This window comes from Scophthalmus maximus, chromosome 8 (assembly GCF_022379125.1).
Source record: "Scophthalmus maximus strain ysfricsl-2021 chromosome 8, ASM2237912v1, whole genome shotgun sequence".
Lineage (NCBI taxonomy): Eukaryota > Metazoa > Chordata > Actinopteri > Pleuronectiformes > Scophthalmidae > Scophthalmus > Scophthalmus maximus.
The window spans coordinates 20,052,254-20,072,770 of NC_061522.1; the positions used below are offsets into that span (position 1 = coordinate 20,052,254).

The 20,517-nt window shown below is 46.4% G+C and overlaps 1 protein-coding gene across 1 annotated transcript in view; it reads left to right on the top strand.

Moving 5' to 3' along the window:
• neurl1aa (neuralized E3 ubiquitin protein ligase 1Aa) overlaps positions 1–18,789 on the top strand; it is a 40,988-nt gene extending 22,199 nt beyond the window's left edge. Inside the window, exons 4-6 of the mRNA XM_035638175.2 lie at positions 856–1,584; positions 14,451–14,600; positions 15,435–18,789. Of these exons, the coding sequence (XP_035494068.1) occupies positions 856–1,584; positions 14,451–14,600; positions 15,435–15,676 (1,121 nt within the window). The 3' untranslated portion in view covers positions 15,677–18,789. The remainder of the gene's footprint in view (positions 1–855; positions 1,585–14,450; positions 14,601–15,434) is intronic.
• The last annotated feature ends 1,728 nt before the right edge of the window (positions 18,790–20,517 follow it).

Below are 20,517 nucleotides of genomic sequence, written 5' to 3' on the forward strand. Positions count from 1 at the left end.
GCACTCACTCCTCCACTCTCTAATGTGACTGTGGAGGGTCCCTCAGTATCTTCATAACCTGTCTCTTGTTTCCTCTGCCTCTCAGACCTACAAATATACACGAGCATACGTCACCCACAAACACCAGCACACAGAGAAACTGGGGTCTCTGTCTCTCTCTCTCTCTCTGTCTCTCAGGACACTAGGCTAATTTTACCCCTGCCAGCGGACTGGGAGGGGGGGACGGAGGACGGGGCACATTTAGAGGTGTTATTTTGAGCAGCCGCGTCGAAGCGTAGGATGAGACTTTAAGCAACCCGAAGGCAGCTTATCAGAGGCGGGGTCGTATTTGTGTGCATGTGACCTACTACTCGTGCTATTAAAGGCGCGTGCGGTCACTGCAGTGATACTCCACGATGGACTGCAACGAATACACTGCCACACTACGACAAGGAATACAAGCAACGTTCCTTTTTAAAAAAACATACGCCCAAATGTACGTCCACTCAGACACGTATATAAAATATAATAATATGATATAAAGACACCATGCAGGATTTACCTCTTGTATAGAAGAAGATGATTTGGCGCTTTGCAGACACAGGGGCAACAGACCACTAGCTTTAATTTCAACAGAAAATGAGAATTATTATTACTTTACATTGCAGATTTGAGCAACTGAAGTTCAATTTCTTGCTTTTTCAAATCTCGATGTGAGACTAGTTGCAGATTCTGCCCTCCTTAGCACTGTATGCTCACAAGCAGGGTTCAGCTGACTGTAAACCTATTGCCCCAGGCCTCATGCAAATTGTGAAACGAGGCAAAACGGAGTAAGTGCACCGTTAACCGCTGTCATCTCTATTCGCCCCTTTCCAGGCAGCGAGATCGTTCCTCCCGACTGCCTGCGCCCGCGCTCCTTCACCACCGTGCGCTCCTCCTCGCTGCGACGCGAGGCAGACGACTCCCGCCTGTCCGTCAGCCTGTGCGACCTCAACCTGCAGCAGGAGGAGGGCGGCAACGCCCACAACCACGCCCATCACCACACCCTCCACCTGGCCTCGGCCTCCTCCTCCTCCACCTGCCCCATCCCCCAGAACTCCCTCAACTCCCAGCAGTCCTCCCTGCTGCCGCCCGGCCTGGAGAGCGACCTCCACTTCCACCAGCTGCGCGGCGCCCACATTAAGACGCTGGACGAGCAGACGGTGGCGCGATCTGAGCATGCGCGCGAGGAGCGCACGCTGGTCTTCACCAACCGGCCCCTGCGCACCGGCGAGACCGTCTTCATCAAAGTCACCAAGTCCAGCCCGGCGCGCTCCGGCTCCTTGTCCTACGGCGTGACGTCCTGTGACCCAGCCGTGCTGCGCCCCAGCGACCTGCCCTACAACCCCGAGGCTCTGGTGGACAGGAAGGAGTTCTGGGCGGTGTGTCGGGTGCCCACCCCTCTCCAGAGCAGTGACATTCTGGGCTTCCTGGTCAACCAGGAGGGGGAGGTCATCCTCAGCCACAACGGCACCAACGTGGGCATGCAGGTGTGCGTGGACAACTCCCGTCCCCTCTGGATGTTCTTCGGTCTGCATGGGGCTGTGACTCAGCTAAGGATTCTGGGTAAGTGAGCACTGCGTGAAGTCACTTCACATCATTGGGGGGTAGACTCAATGATGGGAAAACAATCTGAAAGGGGACTTAAAGGGGTTATCTGATGGATCCCTATCAAGGACGATTGTTTATAGTTTGTATGTGCATTCAGTTTGTATATCGTGAATATATAAACTGTGATTTATATCCGTATCAATAACAATCAATATAAATAAGGAAACAAAATAGTAATGGGCTCAGGTTTACTTTTAAGACATATAGATTTGTAGCTTCCAAGCCCACCCGGGAGATGATACCCCTGAGGACCTCTTCGGGGGTCATTTTCTCAGACAGAAGACATTTTACAACTGTTTTCACAGGCGAAAATGAAAACCGACGGGCAAACCGATCTCCTGATCACCTGGAGTGGCCCTTTAAACTTTGAAGGAGCTCACCCCAAAAACGAAGAACTGAAAAAAAAAACCAACTGAAGATGACTCCACTGTTGTTTACATCAAGGGAAATATACGCCAATGAGACACATGCAAGCACACATTCCTGGGTGTAAGAGGACACCGCAGCTCAGCTGTTTATTTAGGAGACAGAAGGTAACGATTTTCACCATTTTAACTTTCCCCAGTTAAAAAAGTCTCACAGGGACATTTAAACCACCGCGCGGTGTTAGGGTTTTTCTGCTCAGACTGGACTTCCTCTGCAGCATTTCTTCTTCGCAGGAGGACGCCCGCGTAAAAACACACTGCCGTCTTTTCATGCACTTTTGGTCTGAACGCAGCTTTACGATACAAACGACGCCTAATTCCCCATTAAACATTCATAAGTAATGCAGACAAACATCCAATACCTAGTTTATAATGTAGTTGTGGGTATATTTTAGACTTTAATAATATTTATGTCAACAACTCCTCCTGTGGGACCCATTAAGTGGAGGCTGCTGTGTAAACGGATGTTACACAGTTGTAATTCATGAATGTAGACACTGCCGGTGGACGATCCCATTATATTAAAATGATTTATTTCACACTTGCATTAATACTTATTAGTGAGTTTTACTAATAAGTATTAATACAAGTGTAAAATAAATCGTTTAAATACTTATTAGTAAAACTCACTTTGAATGGTTTGTTTAATTAAAGGAACATATATATATGCCTTCGTTTCTCTTGTGGTGCGCTGCTCTGTTCTTATATTATTTTAGCGCCACAAATCACATTTCTCCTTCCTGTAAACAAAACAAAAAAACTAACTATCGAAATACTAACAAAACCGCTCTAGCTTGTCTCGAAAAAAATGCCCGCGAATATCGACTTGTCCGTGTGTATTTTCACCATTTTCCAATGGCTTTTGACAAAAAATTGGCGAAATAGAGCAAAGAAGAGAGCGAAGGCTGAGACGTGTTGCTGCTGCGAGAAGCGCAGTGCATACTGGTATATATTGCTCGGTTAGTGACCATCGGTTGTCCACTACCTTTCACCATGCATTCTGGGATACAATCAGTGCACTATATAGGGTATATGAAATTTCACAAAGAATTCGGACACCACTACAAAGTGGCGAAGGCACTATTAAGTGCACTATATAGTAGTTAGGGGGTGATTTCGGACACAGCCTGTGACTCACACAGGTTGATATGATGCTAAATGTGGGGGTTGAAATAAAGTGTAACCAATTTGGCAGCAGCTTAATCAAAGTGTGTCAAGGGGATCAGCGTCCAAAAAATCACGACAGCCAATGTCAGACACCGATAAAACTGGAAGTGTTAACAATTTAAATCACAGCCGCGGGATCATGGCGGACGGTGTGTATATGAATCTGCCCATTTCACTTTGCAGTTGTTGTTGTTGTTGTTGTTCTGTAGTTCACTAAAAACTTTTGAACAACATGAACATTATTGTATCTTCCTCCTGTCAGTGGAGTAATGAGTGCCGTATGTTATTTGACCACTTCCTTTTTGTAGTTAATAATCCCACTCGGAAACAACCAGTGACGTGTCCGTAGGGAATTTACAGATATAGACAGGACTGGGTATTGATCATCATTTGTCTGGGTACAACGCGGCTGGTATGAGCAATGAGCTCCATGCCCAACTCCACGAGGTTGAAATGTATTTTGCACTAAGTGTTCAAGGCTCTTGACAGTATGCCAATTTAGGCAAACCACGTCTCTCTCGTTTGCAAATCACAGCCACAGTCGTGACTGGTGCCAGAGGTCCAGGAGAGAGAGAGCGAGCGAGCACATTTGTTACGTTGTATGTCACAACAGACGTTCCAGGAGATGATAAACAGGAAGCGAGCATGCAGAGGTGGACAGAGAGAGAGAGGGAGGGAGGGGCTGCGGGAGGGGGGGGGGGGGGACTGTGACCTGCATGCAGCAGGGACGACATAATGTCTCCGCGGGGAGGACACTTTGTCCTCCTGGTGGTGTGCCGGGACACCTGAGGTTTGTTTTACCCATTTTTCTAAAAGCTGATAATGACAGGAGCCTGAGAGGTGCGTGGCAGTTCTGGCCCAGCACTTAATATTGCCGTGCCCGGCGTACTGGCTCCCCACGGTGGGTGGGGTGCGGTGGCGTGGGGGGGGCCTGCACTCAAGAGCATGAATAGCGGAAGACAGCTCTGCGAGTGGCTGTCTTTGTGAACGCCACTCCGCGTGGCATTCGCTCCCGCAGCTGCCAGGGGAAAGACTCTGAAGCCGTCATTGCTCACAGCAGGCTATCGCCCCGCATCCGCCCAGGTACCGCACCGGCTCGACAGTAAGAGTGCAACCTCGATGTCAGCCGCACAATGCAGACCCGGAGCGTGTCGCAGTAAAAGGTTTTGGTCCCGTTAACGTGGCGGTTAGGAGGTGTAGCGGCAGCGGCCCTTCCCAAGGTGTCACAAGTGTTTGTCTGTGGGGGAAGACGCGTCTAAAAATACGAGCTGCCTTCCGCCAGTGACAGCAGCGGAAAAGGAAGCAGAGGTTAAACGAGGTTAGAGGGGGGAACAGCCTCGGCTGCGGCTGTGGACATGCGAGAGAGAGAGACAGAGAGAGAGAGAGAACCGAGTGTATGGTTTATACCTGTCTCTCCTCAAAAAGTTTCACTCTCCTACCAATGAATTTACTTTGTCCCTCAAGCAACCTCCTTGCATGTTGAGCCTCGGGCTCGCCATGCTCAGTGCGGAATACTGTCGTAGGTTGACCCACTTACCGTCAGCGGACAGCAAAGTCCCCGCGACAGCCATGTCAATACAGACCACAGCGGGCTGGGGTAAAGCTCTGAGCGTGTTCTTCGAGGGTATCACGGATCAATCCAGAGAACACTCACTTTACCCTCTTTAACTTTGGCCGGTTTTCAGTGGGTAGCTTGTATTCATGTTTCCCCACTGCATAAAAATGCAAAAAAGCCTGGATGGCACAGCAAAGCAGATCCTGTGTTACCACGCAGAGATATCCCTCACTCTACCAAATCAATGGCATTTGGGCCTGGCTGCTGTGCACCATCTGGTTTCCCTGTGCGCATTTGCCGACAGCGGAGAGCCTTGGCAGCACAACAAAACAGGAATAGCAGGACGATGAAGCCGGTCCGAGGCACATCTCCTTACCAGAGCAGATCTTGGAACTCCCGCTGAGGTGTGAATCATCTGTACCTTCCCGCTGCTTGGAATTGGGAAGCGACTGTTATCTCGCCGCTGCAACATCCCCCTTGATCTATTGCTCCGCGTTGACCGCAGAGCAATTGAGCTCTCCGCTGAGCTGAATTCGAGCCATGCCTCCGACTTGGGAGCGAGGGGTGTTTAACCCAGAAGCTCGGCTACTCCCAGGGGGCTCGCGCTCCGCGGGATGGCTAGATGAAGCAGTCATCACAGCGATCCCCTCGTGGAAACCTTCTAATGGCAGCCGACATGCTCAAACAAATACACCAGGGCGGCCGGCGTCGGCCGAGAGCGCTGGGACAGGGTGATGACACTTCGTGGAACTGAGACTAACAGTAGTTAATGGCAGTGGACATACAAAATAAAAACACTGCATCGCACGAAATGAACACCCAAAATCTTCATATTTATTTATTAGTAATTTGTGCAGCACCTGCACATGCACGATGATGATCATCAAAATGATAGGAGCTGTTGTCGACAGTCGTCTTGACAACAATTAGCAGCTCACGTTCATTTCAGTCCATGTCCAGATATTACCCTCTTATGTCTTTTAATCTTTCTGTGCGTCTGTGCTGGCAACAGCCACAAGCCAGAGGTGTTTATGTTTCCAGTTTGGCCCCATAAGCTCATGGGGCAGGCAGCCCTTCACATGCACACGTGAAGGATGAACTGATTAGATATTGGTAGTCAGAGGGCAAAGGTCAAGGTCACTACTGTGACCTGGCACAGGGGGCCATAACTGAATAATTCACAAGCTTTTGATGACAACATTCGACACAAATGTCTCATACCATATCACGACGAAGTGAATGACGTCTACATGCAAAAGGTCAAAGGTCAACCCCACTGTGACATAATGTTGTCGAGCGAAAAAACATTTTCAGACTATTACTCAAGATTCATAACTCGGGAACAGAGGTGGGCATTGTGAACAACAATTTCATGAGACTTAGAACCACGAGTTCGGCATGAAACGGTGTGAATAGGCGCTGCACCGCGGGGGGAAAAAAAACTTTGTGTTTGGCGGGCCATCTGTTTTAAGACAGATCTGTTTTTATTTACGTGAGTCTCCACGTCTATGCGTGAGAGTTGTAAGCCCTGGGGTGGATTCAGATTGTCCGTCCCATCGTCTTTTCCTATCTGCTATTCCTTGACCTCAATGGGAAACGTCATGAGGTCAAGGAAAGGTATGAAGGAGAACTCATACAACTTAGGAAAAGCCGACAGCGTAGCTCAGAGAATCCGACTCTACTTCCCCTATACGACGTAATATTATGCGACGGCGGATGTTATCGACGTGCGTCTGCCGTGGTGAAACTACGAATTTCCGAAGATGGAGGGCAAAAAACGCAGCGGCTCCATCCAGCGTTTCTCAGTGTGTATTTCCACCGTGTGACAAAAGATGTAAATGCTTCATAGGTGACGGTAACTTACATGCTGACGTGCGTCTCTACTCGGTCATATTCATACTCTCCTACTTCTACTTCTTCGGATTGAATCGTTTACGTTTGTGGGTGGCGCGTCACATTTAATATTTCTGCCGCAATGAATTGTGGTGTGTCTATTACTCCTTTCCTTTCTCGTAGGAAAGTCCAGTGGGCCCTGTGCTGAAGGAGAAGGGAAAGGAAACATTGAAGCTCCTTTCCTATGCATTTAGAGAATCCGAACAGCTCTTATCACGGCCGCCGCTGAAATACTTCCGGGTGATTTCAGGATTTAGGAAACTTCCTGAGCAATTTTGACAATTGGAACGTACCCTTGGTCTATCCCTTGTCTTGCAGAGATATAGCATTTCATCCTAAACCATGGTGTTGGGCTGACAGACTGACTGAATGACCATGCCGAGACACGTCACATACACTTTTACCAACCGGGATACTCCAACCTATAGACTTGCATGTCACCACAGCATTTTTTCACTGCCATCCAAACACTACTAGGTTGATTATATCAACAACAAACAAAAAAAAGGCCAGAAAACCGAGCAGTTGACAGTTGAAAAGAGAGATATCGAGGAGGCCTTGTGCCTCGTGGCGTGGAAATAGGACACCCATCCAGTGACCCACTTCACATGTATTATAGATTCCATTAAAATGTCAGCTCGCCCGTGCTCAAGTGAAGCGTCTCGCCACCCACATCCTCGTGCACTGCAGCTGCCGCGCTCCGTTCTCCTCGTCTCCGGTCGTCTTAGCTGGCCTCTTCTCCTTCTTCTCTTTGTTTTAATTCAGTTAACACACTAACATACCAGACGCATGGACACACACACACACACACACACACACACACACACACTCTCTCTCTCTCTCTCTCTCTCTCTCTATAGGAAAAATAGTGAACGTGTTAATATATTTCCATCAGTGAATGCATTCATGGTAAAACATGAAACTTAAAATAACGTGGATAAACAGAACATATTTTAATAACTCCCCTCTCCTGTATTTTGGATTTTGGCAGCTGAATATTGCAAAAGATTCTATATGTAAAAACTGGAATATTAGGTCTTTAATAACAGGTCTTACCCCCATCATTCAAAAAAACGAACGTTGAACTCAGATATTACCTGAATCAGTACTAAGGTTTAATTAACTGCACACCCCTGCAACACACTGGCAGACCGTATAGAAGAGAGGATCCATCTTTCGCTCTCTGGCTGTTGATTTCTGAAGATGATATTTCTGGTTTCATTATTTGTTAGCGCTGCGATTTGTGAGGAGTGGGCTAAGGACAGAATTCAGGATGAAAGTGAGAATAAAGAAACCATTTTTTTAAGAGCCCAGTCTCGCTGCTTCAACCTTTTCATCCCTCCATCTTTTTAGGCAAAGTGCACAATTTCTTCCCAATTTACCTGGTCGAGACAAACAGTTCAGGGATGCACGACTGTGTCCTCCCTCCAAATCAGTTTTTTTTTTTTATCTCTTCAGATAATATCTCTCCGCCATAGACAAAAACACACTAAACTTCTGATGCAGCAGGGAAGCTGCGGCCTCAGACTAATACCTCCTATGAGCTGCTTTTCCTCTCATCCAATCTAAACGCGCGCGCACACACACACACACACACACACACACAGCACACACACACGCACACACACACACGCACACACACACACAGCACACACACACGCACACACACACACACACACACGCACACACACATACAGCACACACAACAACACAGACTAAGTGCACTTTTGTCGTGACAGAACAAGAGATTCTCTGCGACTAAATGAACAGCCACCCATTTTGAGAAGCTTTTTCAGGTTGCGTTGTAAACCGTGACGAAAAATCTGTGACTCACACGGGGCCTGCAATGCTGTCGAGGGGGGATGCTTACACACACCAACATGCCCAACCCCCTGCCCTCCCACCTTCCTCCTCATCGCCGGCCCCACCCATCTCCCCTGTCACATACTCTGCATAGCTCCCGTGCTTTAGAGGAAGAGCCTCCCTCCGTAGATGTGCTGGGTATGCGCCAAAGATGGCTAGGACGGTCGGATGATTTCGATGAATGGGTGGAAGTAGATAGCAGCGGGGACGTGGCCCGCAAAGTTGCAGCGCAGCTCTCACAGCTGTTTCGCCCAGGTCGGTTTAATCTGGTGGCGAACAGGCGGGATCAGGGCTGGGCACCACAGATCCTGCCTCAGCTGCCCAGAGTGGGAGGTGCCCGCCTGCCAGAGGGATTAACAGGGAGAGATGGACAGGGGGAAGAAGGGAAGGTGGGGGGGGGGAATCAGTTCCACAGCACCGCACGGTGATCAGGCTCGAGTATTTTCAGCCTTTCCGTAGCTCGTTGCACATGCAATTGCTGAGGCTTGTGTCTAGCTCCTATGCTTTCTTCTAACTGTGCTCGTTCATAGCTGCTATTATCCACCTGCGCATCACCTCCCAAAACAAGCCTTCGAGGTGCAGACGCTCCTCAAATCTCTCTTTTCTTTCGTAGTAAATGACTGGATAATTTAATATTCCCAGGATTCAAGAAAAGACATTCCAATCAAAAATCTGTATTTGGTGGAAATGGAATAAACTAGAAGCCATGTGCGCCAAGCGATGAGGAAGGGCTGGATACCAAATTACATTGGCCCAAAATCCAGGATTATAAGTTAGAAAGAAAATGTATCACCATGAAAATAATATTTGAAAAAAAAACCCAACAAAAAACGCAAAATGCTGTAAAATATGACAGTTCAGTCGGTGCAGAGCTGGGGAGTGATGCTCTTAGACCATAGCATTTTACCTACAACGCATTCATATTCATTATCTGCAATGTCATTGACATGAGTTGAGTTTATAACCCTAAGAGCATTTGTCTCTGTCAACATGTTTTGCTGGATGCTAATGTTCCAGGCTACCGTGTTTTTAAAGGAAAACCTTGGGTCTGCTACAACTCGCCAGCATCTCGGGTACATGGTGATATCACTAAACATCTGTTCCGACGGTCGGAACAAGAATGCAGATTTATTTGGGAGAGAGAAATGAAGACGAGCGGGAAACGTGCAACCCAAACCGTCCAGCGTAAACACCCATCACATATTAACTCTGCTCCGACTTCAGTCCAGCACTGTCGCTGTAGTTACCGCATGTGCACCGTCGGTTTGACCGGTGCATCTCCATGGGTGTGTGTGTTTACTGTAAGTTTTCCCCTCCAATTAGAGCTGTTTAGATGACCTGGAAAAACCTTATGAAGCACATCTCCTCATAAACAACACTTTATTTAGACATTGTTTGGTCTCGACATGGAATCAGGGTAGTTTGGAAGGTATGTGAAAGTCATAGACAAAAGAAAACTGTGGCTTTTGCTCATCATGTAGTAAAGATCTGTCAGCGAGGTTTCCAGCCTTGTGCGCATTGTTTATTCATACAAGCTACAGCCGGCGTTGTATCTATACATAGACAATGGGTTGACCATCTCACGCACACTGTCTGGATAAGGACAGCCCCCCCCCCCCCTGCTAAAAATGTATTCACTCAGTCACGATGCCAGAACTGACCTGTTACATCACGCTACACATATCATGTACATACAGTGCATACACATTTCAAGGCGCCGAGGGGCTCGGGAGCACCAGGGCAACCCCTGGTATGCAAAACAAAAGAGATTCTTGACTAACCCACCCCTCTATCTGAAATGCCACATCAAACCCGTCCTGATATAGAGTTGAGAGCAGCGGTGACACGATGGCACATCAACACCGACAAAAACACTGGTGCAGTTTATGACCCGGCACACACGGGGCAGTTTCGCTAAATTCCAATGACCCATTTTTCGGTGTGGTCCTAAAGTGCCACGGGCCTCTGTGTGTTGGCCCCGGGCATCGGCCGGGTCGATCAGAGAGATGCAGACGGCTGGGACATTGTAAGCGGGGGGGGGGCGGCATTTGGGTGGTACTGGTCAGTGCTCACTATGACTCTCCCACAGCGGATGATTCTGGTTTTCATTTTTTTTTCTCTCCTGTTTTTGTCATTTTTTGTAGAGAGCAGACAGATCAGGGAATTGAACTCAGTGAAGCTGCTTTCAGACATTCACTGAAGTCGGGACATTGTCCTGAACCCCTCCAGAGGGGCTGTATGAGAGAACGCAAATGTCCACATGCTGTTGCTCCGGATTTTCTAGCCCCCTAGAATAATCTCAGGAGAATGTCCGAGTGAGCCCACGTGATGTCGATGGCTCGAAACAAAAACCCTGTTCTCTGCTGTGTCCTGCTGCTGATCCGAACTTTATCCTGGTGTTGTGAACGCATCTGCAGCCCTGTCACAATAATTTTTTTTTTGTTGCACGGTATATTATCCCAAAAATGATTGCGATAAACAATATTATCGTCACTTTGAGACCATCATGTGATGTTGCGCGTGCAACATGTCCTACACCGTTTTGTGAGAAACGTTATCCAAAGTTTAGGCCTCAGACTAAACCAGCAATTTGAAGACGTGGTGCCTTTAGAAAAACACTAAGAAATACATATTTTCTGACATTGTATAGTCCAAACCAGTAATCGATTAATCATACGACGAGAACAGATGAGAGGATAGATGCGGCGAGATTTGCCTGACTGTTGTCGATATTCATTCTTATGTCAACAAACATGCATGTAGCCAAACAATTGAGGTCAATAAAAATCATTGAGTTCATATTCATGTATCGTACAATAAGTCGATAACGTAATTATCGTGACAGGCCCATGCGTCTGACCGGGGCAGTCTCCTGCTGCGATTGTGACTTGTGAACGGCGGTTCAGCTTAAGATTCACCTCATGGGATCAAAATGATATTTCTAGGGAAAAAAACAGGTCCTGAGATCTGATTGTGAAACATCTAACAGTCGCTGATATCTGATGCGACTGTCAGTGCGCTTTTTTTTTGGACCAAAAGCTTCAGGGGAAGGTAATTAAAGTAATCTGCATTTTGAGATGCAGCAGAGCATTTGATGGGAACTCTTTGTGGATGATTACATGCTTGCTCTGCAAGAGAGCTCATTTGCATCTTAATTTGTTGTGTTTTTGAGTGTCTCTGCAGTTACCTGTGATAGTGAACTATTACTTATTAGAAATGACAGAGCGTGGCGATAAGATATAAGTTTGACATGGCCCGCAGGGAGCCCCCTCACCAAGCACTTGTATTTTATCATTCTATAAAATCTACTGATACTGCATTTTGGATAAAATGGAAATTTCAAAGCTAATGAGTTTTGCTTTTTTTTAAATTTTTCTTTGGCATGTCAGCAAAAATGTACTTATTTACACATCCAAAAGTAACTACTTTTTTAGCTTTGTCTTCTCTTTACACAAGAGATAAATATATGTCTCTTTAGCTGCTAGATGTTCAAGTTTTATTTTAATAACAGTTAGCCACTAACTGTCTGCTGTTTAATTTTTTACTTTTCCTTTTTTAAAACAGCTCTGTGCTGCAGCTAGAACCAGGTTTGGTAAGAGCAGAGTTCGGAGGATGTACAACCAAAACAAGGAGCCAGAGGCTGAAAAGCAGAAAGCTCTGTTTAAGTCTGAACCACAATGTTTAACATTACACACATAGATTTTTCCATTGCTGAACGAAAAACACACTGATTAAATGTATTGTCATTACCGCCGCAGACTTGAACATTTGCGGCGGTAATGACTTTAAATCCAGTTTGTCATGTCAGTCGTGTGGTGGCCTCCGACAGCCTGACCTGTCTTTCTAGGCATCAGTGGCATTCTGACACATGTTCCCTAAACTTGTACTCTGAATTCCCATTTGTCTCTCTGAGCGCCATGTAAAGATAGCACGTGGAAAGCAGGGAGGATACCTCCCTTTTGAAATACTCGTTCTCAAAACAGAAGAGGGCTGAGCTCCTCTCTTCGGCCACGAATCTGTGCACACTAATGGAATGAGTGTGTTCTCATGGATTGGAGTGATCACTCTGCTCCTGATGACTTTGAATGTGAAAACGCCTGTAAAGCAGGAAAAAAGGCAAACTCCTGCTCAACTACACCATTGTGTGTACTACTGAAGAATCAACCAGAGACTGCTGCTCGTGTCTTGTGCTCTTTTTATATCTGATGCTATGCTTAAATGCCACTGGTTACAGTCGTTTGACTCTCTACAGATGAGTAAACAAAATGAACTGTGGCAGTATTTCAAATAGTTGGAAAAAAACGGTTTCGTTTTTCTATGGTTCCCAGTTTTAAAAACATTATAAAATATTTTTATAAACTAGCCAACGGCAAGCACAATTTCTGAGAAACCACGTACAGACACCTAAAGGATTAATAAAGGAACCCTTCACCACAACAATGCCTGGTTTTTGGATCTATTCTCTGTAAAGGCAAACCCAGAGTTCTTACCGGAAGGACTCTCCACAGCGATTCGAATTATCCAACCAGCACACAACGCGTGCACTATTTTTAGTTTGTCCTTCGAGCCAGATCGCCGATCACTGTGGAAAGATGCAAAACCCTGAGCCAGATGGTGTGGTCCCCAGACCCCCAAGACAGGCAACAGTCCCCTGCCACCGGTCGGAGAATGACCTAACAGGACCAGGGTCCAAAGAAGCGGTTCCATACCCAATTTCCACGAACCACTCAAGAAGCGGAGGAGGCATTATTCGGGCCAAATTGGCTGACTGAGATTAGAGCCCCTCTCAAACCTATACGCCTACGGCAGACACCTTCACGTCCACACCTACCACCTAACACAGACAAGGGTGGGCAAGAGAGATATCACTCACCGCTGGCCCAGATCCAATATACAGGGCATCCTCTTGGTCGCAGAGAAACATACTTCTCCCCACCCGGTCCTGTCGAGGTGTCAGCAGAAGATTTCCTCCGCCTCATCGGACTCTCTCTGAAGACCCGCCATTCACTCGAGAGTATGGTTACAGAGGGCCCAAGCCATCCATCCCGCACCTGACGTCACCAGATCTGAGACGATTCTCAAGGATGAAGATTGAGCTTGAGTTCATCCATCCGAATGACACCAAGGAGCGATTCCGGGTGCTGGCCCTCACTGAGATGTACGGAGAGCCACAAATTCTGGTGTTGCGACGCATTACAGAGTTGATGGATGGCCCAGATATCCATAGTGGTGATGTGAAAGCCTTTCGTTTGTTTTGCCCTCCGTGTATGCTCACTGTTGGGCATGAAGGAACAGTTGGGGACGCAAGGTCAAGATGAGCTGGAGTGTGGTTCCCATGTATCCATGTTACTTGGTAAGGTACCCCACGACCTCACTGCCAGCTTCAAGAGGTTATTCCACACCATGAGACTAGCAATACCCACACTCAAGGACTTGTCGGTGTCGCTGGAATATGAGCATCGGGTGCAGGAGGATAGTGCGAAGGCCGCCAGCTACAGGAGAGAGGAGTCCTCCAATGGGAGGAAAGAAAACAGGAGGGAATCAAAGCCAATAACAAGACCAGCACCATCCGACTGGGCACAGGGAAGGCAGCCGGGACAAGTACCCCAGCGCCCCTACCCACTTCAAAGCCTCCACCCAACCACCAGAGTAAGACGGAGGAGATGGGGAAGGCCTTCTGTCCACACTGTGGCAACAGCAGCCACTATCTGAACAACTGTGCCAACTTTTCAAGACCTCCTTTCTCATTTGCCCTCTTTGCAGTACAGTGTTTGATCATGTCATACAAGAACCATGTGAGCGTGTCTGTATTTTCATGATCAATAAAGGTGACGGGATCACAGTTCCACTCTTTGTGCTGTAACTGGCTACTGAAGTAGTTCCAGAACCATCTAACCCTCTACTCCCCGTCTTACTAGGTTCAACTCATCTTGGGGACCCGCGGGCCACATCCAACCCCAGCTCGCCCTCCTCCTCCCCGCACACCCCCAGCGCCCTGGGCAGTGGGAGCTCCGATCCAGTCCTGAATGGAGGCCTGTGCTCCGCCGCTTACTGCAGCTCAGCAGGGGGTAGGTACACCCTGACACTGAGGTAGAGAATCAATCACCCCGCAGGGGACTGAATGGAAGACATTATGGGATGGAGAGCAGATGTCATCTTGCAGTAGTTGGGAACAATGGCCAGCACTGCACAGTCGTGCCGCTGCCGCAGCTGGATGGAGGAAAATGTTTGGCACGTGCTGTTATGTCACATAGCCCTGTCATGTAAATGGTGCAATGTGGCTCTCCTCTGTGAGGAAATAAACCTGTCTTTGACGCCTGCTAATCAGAATGAATTGCTATTTAGTTTGACTTTAGCTTCACTTCATTTATTCCACTGGATCATGTTTTTTCATGCTAATTCAATTCCCGTTGGCGGAGGGATATTTTCGTATCTAAAATGTGCTAAAGAAGAACTGAATTCTTTTGAAGATGATGGAAGTGGGATAAAAGTCACTTGCTAAGTCCTGAAGCAGGTAACAAAGCCACCATGCAGACTTCAAAAAGTCAACATTGTTCGCTGATGGAAGCGAACAATTTAACTCCCACTAAAGCAAAAAAATGTGTTGATAAATATCTTGAGTAGTTTTCTGTAAATTGATTTAACATCCTGTCCCTTTTTCTGACTATTTTCTGTCGTGATAGTCATGTAGGGTTATGTGTCAACAAAGTTCTGATTGGTCAGTTGTTTCTGCTGAAAAACAGAAATGTAAAAAACATACCAAAAAAATTAACTCTACTATACTATACAAATATAGCCTCTGCTAATACTACTGATATTAATGTTGTAATTTCTTTCCATTTTCAGATGCGTAAAAACATCAGGTTTTACTTCATTTGTCTTTTATTTCTGTTCTGCCACAGATACGACCCCAAATTCACCCGCCAGCCTCCCCAAGTCTCCCACGTTCCCAGCAGGCCGTGGGCCTTGGTCCGACGAGTGCTCTATCTGTTACGAGAACGCGGTGGACACGGTCATCTACGCCTGCGGCCACATGTGTCTGTGCTACGCGTGCGGCCTCAAACTCAAGAAGATGTCCAACGCCTGCTGTCCCATCTGCAGACGACAGATCAAAGACATCATCAAGACCTACCGCAGCACGTAAGGGCGGGCGACGGCAAACGGACGGACGGCCTCCGCAAAATCCCACGGTCAGGGGAAGGAAATGCCTACGTTCGGTGAAAAATGATCTCCGGTACTATTTTCATACAATTATTGGCGGTTGGTTTCCTCTCGTGACCTTTTCCAAAGCCCGGTACCACCGCTTCGTTTGGGAAGGTCTCCCTCACTTTAGAGTCGTCGCCACAGCCTCCCTGCAGAGGCGGCACTTGAAGTGGCAGGGGGTTCCGCTAACAACTTTGTTCTCGCCAGAAGTGTTTGCTCTCTCCGGGGGGGGGGGGACTTGAAATACTTTGAAGGAGAAAGGAGGAAAAAAAACCACACGAATCAATTCCAAAATTCTTTCCTTTGTCGAGCCACGTTGTAAGAATTAGGGACTAACACCCGTTTGCACCAAAGCAAATGAGTCACTTTGGGGGCTGAATGTCTCGATAATAGCTCTTTTTAAGATCCTTTTTAAGAGGATGACTGAAGGTCTGAAATATGACGTGGACCCTGATGGCTATTTCGGACTCAACCAGTCAATAAAAAAAGAAGCACACGTAATCAGCTCAGTACGTCACAACTTGTGTCTGTGTGTTACTGAGCACTGGAAAAAGACAAGTCGGCGAGAGTGATGGGTTCGCGTAATCGTCGTGGTGATTAACAGTGAGTGATGTGTTTAGAGATGCAGGGCGGCGCCGAGTATATTAAGTAGGATTGTAACACCTGTTGTTCCTCGTATATATAATCTGATGTACCTTCACGGTAGTTGTAATGCAAACGTCAGTGGTTGCTATGTCGTTGTGCTAGCTGGCTGCTTGCTCTGCAGTGTGGTGTGTTGCACCGAAATCAGCGTTGTCCTCTCAGATATGCCCCCGAACACCGTCACAGGACGGAGACATTCACCAGGTCAAACAATCTACACAGAAGGAAACCGGAAGTCATTTGGATTCTCCTCAGGGCCCGAGCGTATTTTTTCAACGAGAATATTTTCCCGAACTCTACCTACAACCATGCCTAGCACACTGTGAGCATCGTGACGAATTGACAGGATCTTCGGACAAAAACAGCTCACACAACAACGCAAGCAGTCAAAGGATCGTCGCCATGGTATCGAGAAGCCACAACAGATACAGCTCAGCCTCCTGCCTTAACGCACGGAAGCGCCGTTTGCCGCATTGCAAATGGATCACATTCTGTGTTTTTTCCTGCCGTTATCCAAACCCCCCCCCCCCGACAAATTACCAAATAACGCTGTTACGTGTCGCAAAATGTTCACTCAGAGGAGAAAAAAAAGCACACAAAATTTAAAGCTATTTTTGTAATACAAATCCATGACATTTCAGATGTTGAACTATTGAAGTGTATAAGATGTTTGTAACAGGACGTTCACCAGCAGCAGAGATCCTTTTACAGAAATCATTTCAGGGGCAGGGGTACAAAAAAGCCCAGATTTTGAATAAAGGTATGATTCCTATCCTATTAGTATGATCCCTGATTTCAATACAAAAGACGTCCTCATCCATCCCCCACAAATTTCACCTGTAAATACCACAGCTCAGCAGTAAGCCACGGCTTATGACACAATACCGTGCGAAGCTGAGAGCCCATTCTTTTTTTTTAAATTGTCATCGTTCTTCATTTTGTAGATAATCAACAAACGGGGCTCAAACCTATGCTGCTATGGTATCTGCCAGCTGCCCTTTCTAGGCAAACGCAGACGGTGATGGTTCACACATCCCCCGCTCCCCCATTACAGTTCGATTTACGCTACTGCTTGAAGTGTTAATTCACATTTTTTTGAATGTTAACTTATGTATTTAGGGGAGATAGATGATTTTTTATCAGTGTGCTTGAATTTGAAAAAAACAAAACCCCGCAAAAAGAAAAGTTTTGTCTGTGTTTTTATGATTTAATTTTCAGTTCGTTTGGCGCGATAATCACCATTCTAAGATTAGTTTGTGTCTTGTTTATCCAAAAGCATGAGGATCTTCTCTTGTTTTCTAAAAGTGAGTAGATAGAGGGTTTCTTGTTCCTTGCAGCGATAAGAGATATTGCAGTACACAATCAAAACCGCATTGCTTTTGGGTGCAAGATATAAACTTGTTTTGTTTTATTATTACAATCCATGAATTTCAGGTGTTTTGGTTTCTTTTGTAATTCATCATCTTTGTGTGTGAGCCCACGTTAGGGAGCCCTACTACCCACTTCTGTGTTTATAGCTCCTACGGTTATATAGTCAGACAGCCATCGCTGTATGGTAATGATAAATGTCACTTTATAAAGCTACTGATTGTAATCTTGTAAATGTTTAGGCCAGCGTTGCTCTCTGAGATTCAACCGCGGCATGTTTTTATTTTTGTGCAGACACTCCGACCAAATGGAAAAATCTCTTTGTTTTTTAATACATCGTAAAAAATGTAATTCTTCTCTGTAATTCTTCAGGGTTTTGCACATCCTTGTGCAAAACCCTGTATTTATTAGGGCCTCGTTTTCTTTTCTTTTTTTTTTTTTTTTACAGTTACAGTACATCCATCGGTTTTTTTTTAACCTGAGATCTGTGAACACACATGAACAGTTCATACCAAGCTACGGTAAATAACCATTTCTCTTTGGATGAAGGTGTAAATTATTTCATTAAAACATTTTAATGAAGGCCTCTGTGCCAATTCTTGCTTTCTTTTGCATCCAGAACACTCCCACAGGCTCCTTGAATGTTACTGATCCTGTCATGTAGTATTTATTTGCCCATCACTGATGTATGGACTAAATTCCTCCAAACCTGCTTTTCTTCTTTGTGCGTTTTGTTTCTCTGCGACGGCTCCTCCGTGTCTGGCCAATCACACAGCAGCACATTGAGACTATTCTTTCTGTAGATCCCCCCCCCCCCGTCATGCACGTCATCTGTCCGCGCGGCGTGAACATCAGGACCAACAGCGGCCGGTGTTCGTTTAGACGAGGAAGCGGTCATGACACAGCGGCTGAAGAACTTCGCAATCCTGTTATTTCTTTCTTCTTTCTTTTCTTTTTTTCAGTTGAAACATGTGATTGTTTGTGAGCTCTGTTCAGTGTGTGTCGGACGATTGTGGTTAATAAAACTTTCCAGATGTGTTTGAGCAAATCGCGTTTGCCTCGTAATAGAAATCACATTTACACACACACACACACACACACCTGCTAAATTATCATCGCAATGAAGTTGTTATAACAAAACCGCTGATTATTGGTAGTTCACATTATCACGAGCTGAGATGATTTGTTATCTTGATGATGTGAAAATATTGAGCATTCAACACGAGTGTTGAAATGATAACATGGACAAACTATCACTATACAAATGCGGTGAAATATTTTAGAAATGATTGATTGACAGTTATCGAGTGATTGGTCAGCTCATTTGATAACATAAAAATATGGGTTACTGCAGCTTTCGTCTTAAGAAAAAGATTTTTGTTTTTCGCCCTGCAGTGACTCATTGTAAAGTGGTCATCAGCTGCACTTGTACTTAACAGGATGAAGCTGGAACAACACCTCATCACGCAGACATCTTTAAATGGCCATTGAAGCTTCAGTCGCTGCGGGGAAAAAGACAGAACAGAACAGATTTTGCACCTCAGATGTGGTGAGGACCAGGGTGGCAGCATGCTGGAGAAACAAACCTGTCCCGCTGACGGAGGGCAGCTTAGTCGCACCCTTCTGCATGGGAGTCAAGGCTTTGGAGCACATCTGAATCTGACCTGCGTTACTACCTCACTCAAACTGAAGGAGTTAGGAAACTGAAAAGAATGCGTCAAGCTCAACTAAAAGCCTTTGCTTTTTAAAAAAAAACGCAGTACCTTCTTGTGGGACTCTACGGCTGCGGCACGGTGCGCAGAGGTCTCTGTTTGCAGCCTCGCTTTCCACTTCGCTTCACATTAGGGTCTTCTTTGTTCGAGCCGGGCGTTGATCGTGCACTTGACCTTTGACACTGAGGCCTGAAGAGACTGAAATGTAAAGTTAGCCCTGTAAATCAGACGTAGCCCGTCCTTCCCTTCGAGGCGCGGGTGACGCCTGATGTTAAAGGGGCAGTAAGCGATTTTTAAACCAATTCCCCTTTTTTGCAAAAAAATCTAGCCGTCGGTTGTGCCGTGGCGGTTCTCTCGGCGCAGCCCAGGCCCTGTAAATTGAAGCACGTCGGTCTCCCATACTCGAGGCTGCGGGATGGAAGCCCCGTCAGTGCAGTAAAATCTCAACAGCAACAAAGTGAAAGAGACAAGCTTCCTCCAAAATTGCGTACTACCCCTTTAAGTGATCTGCGGGCCCTGGTCCACTGTTACATCATGTGCCACGGCTGAGCTCAACCACAGCTGCTGGGGGGGGGGGGGAGGCTTCACGGTGACAGGTAGATCAGGAGATCAGTGGAAACATTTGCACCCCAAAAAAAAATTAATAAAAAATGTTCTCTTACTAAAATGACTGCACTCTATATTCATGAAGCAGCTCATCCAGATGTCTCCTCGGCGGTGTGACAGCCATCTGTCGATCTGTAACTGCAGCAGACTGATTTACAACATCTCCAGACAAAAGAACTGAACAATGGAGATGAGCAATATGAGAAAAATAATCGCACTGAAAGAATAATCTAGAAAAAAGTGCATCTACCGCTCATCACAGTTCAACCGAGCATTCGTAACTCCACATCCTCTTTCAATGGTATTACTCGTGCTGCATGAAACGGGCAAAAGGGCCGGTAATAATTGAATTTCATTCAAACGCTCAACGTCGGTGTACACATTGAGTTTGTAATGTGAAGGTGTCTTCATATGAGGCTGTCTGAGCTGGTGACGCTGCCTGCAGGAGGCCTGG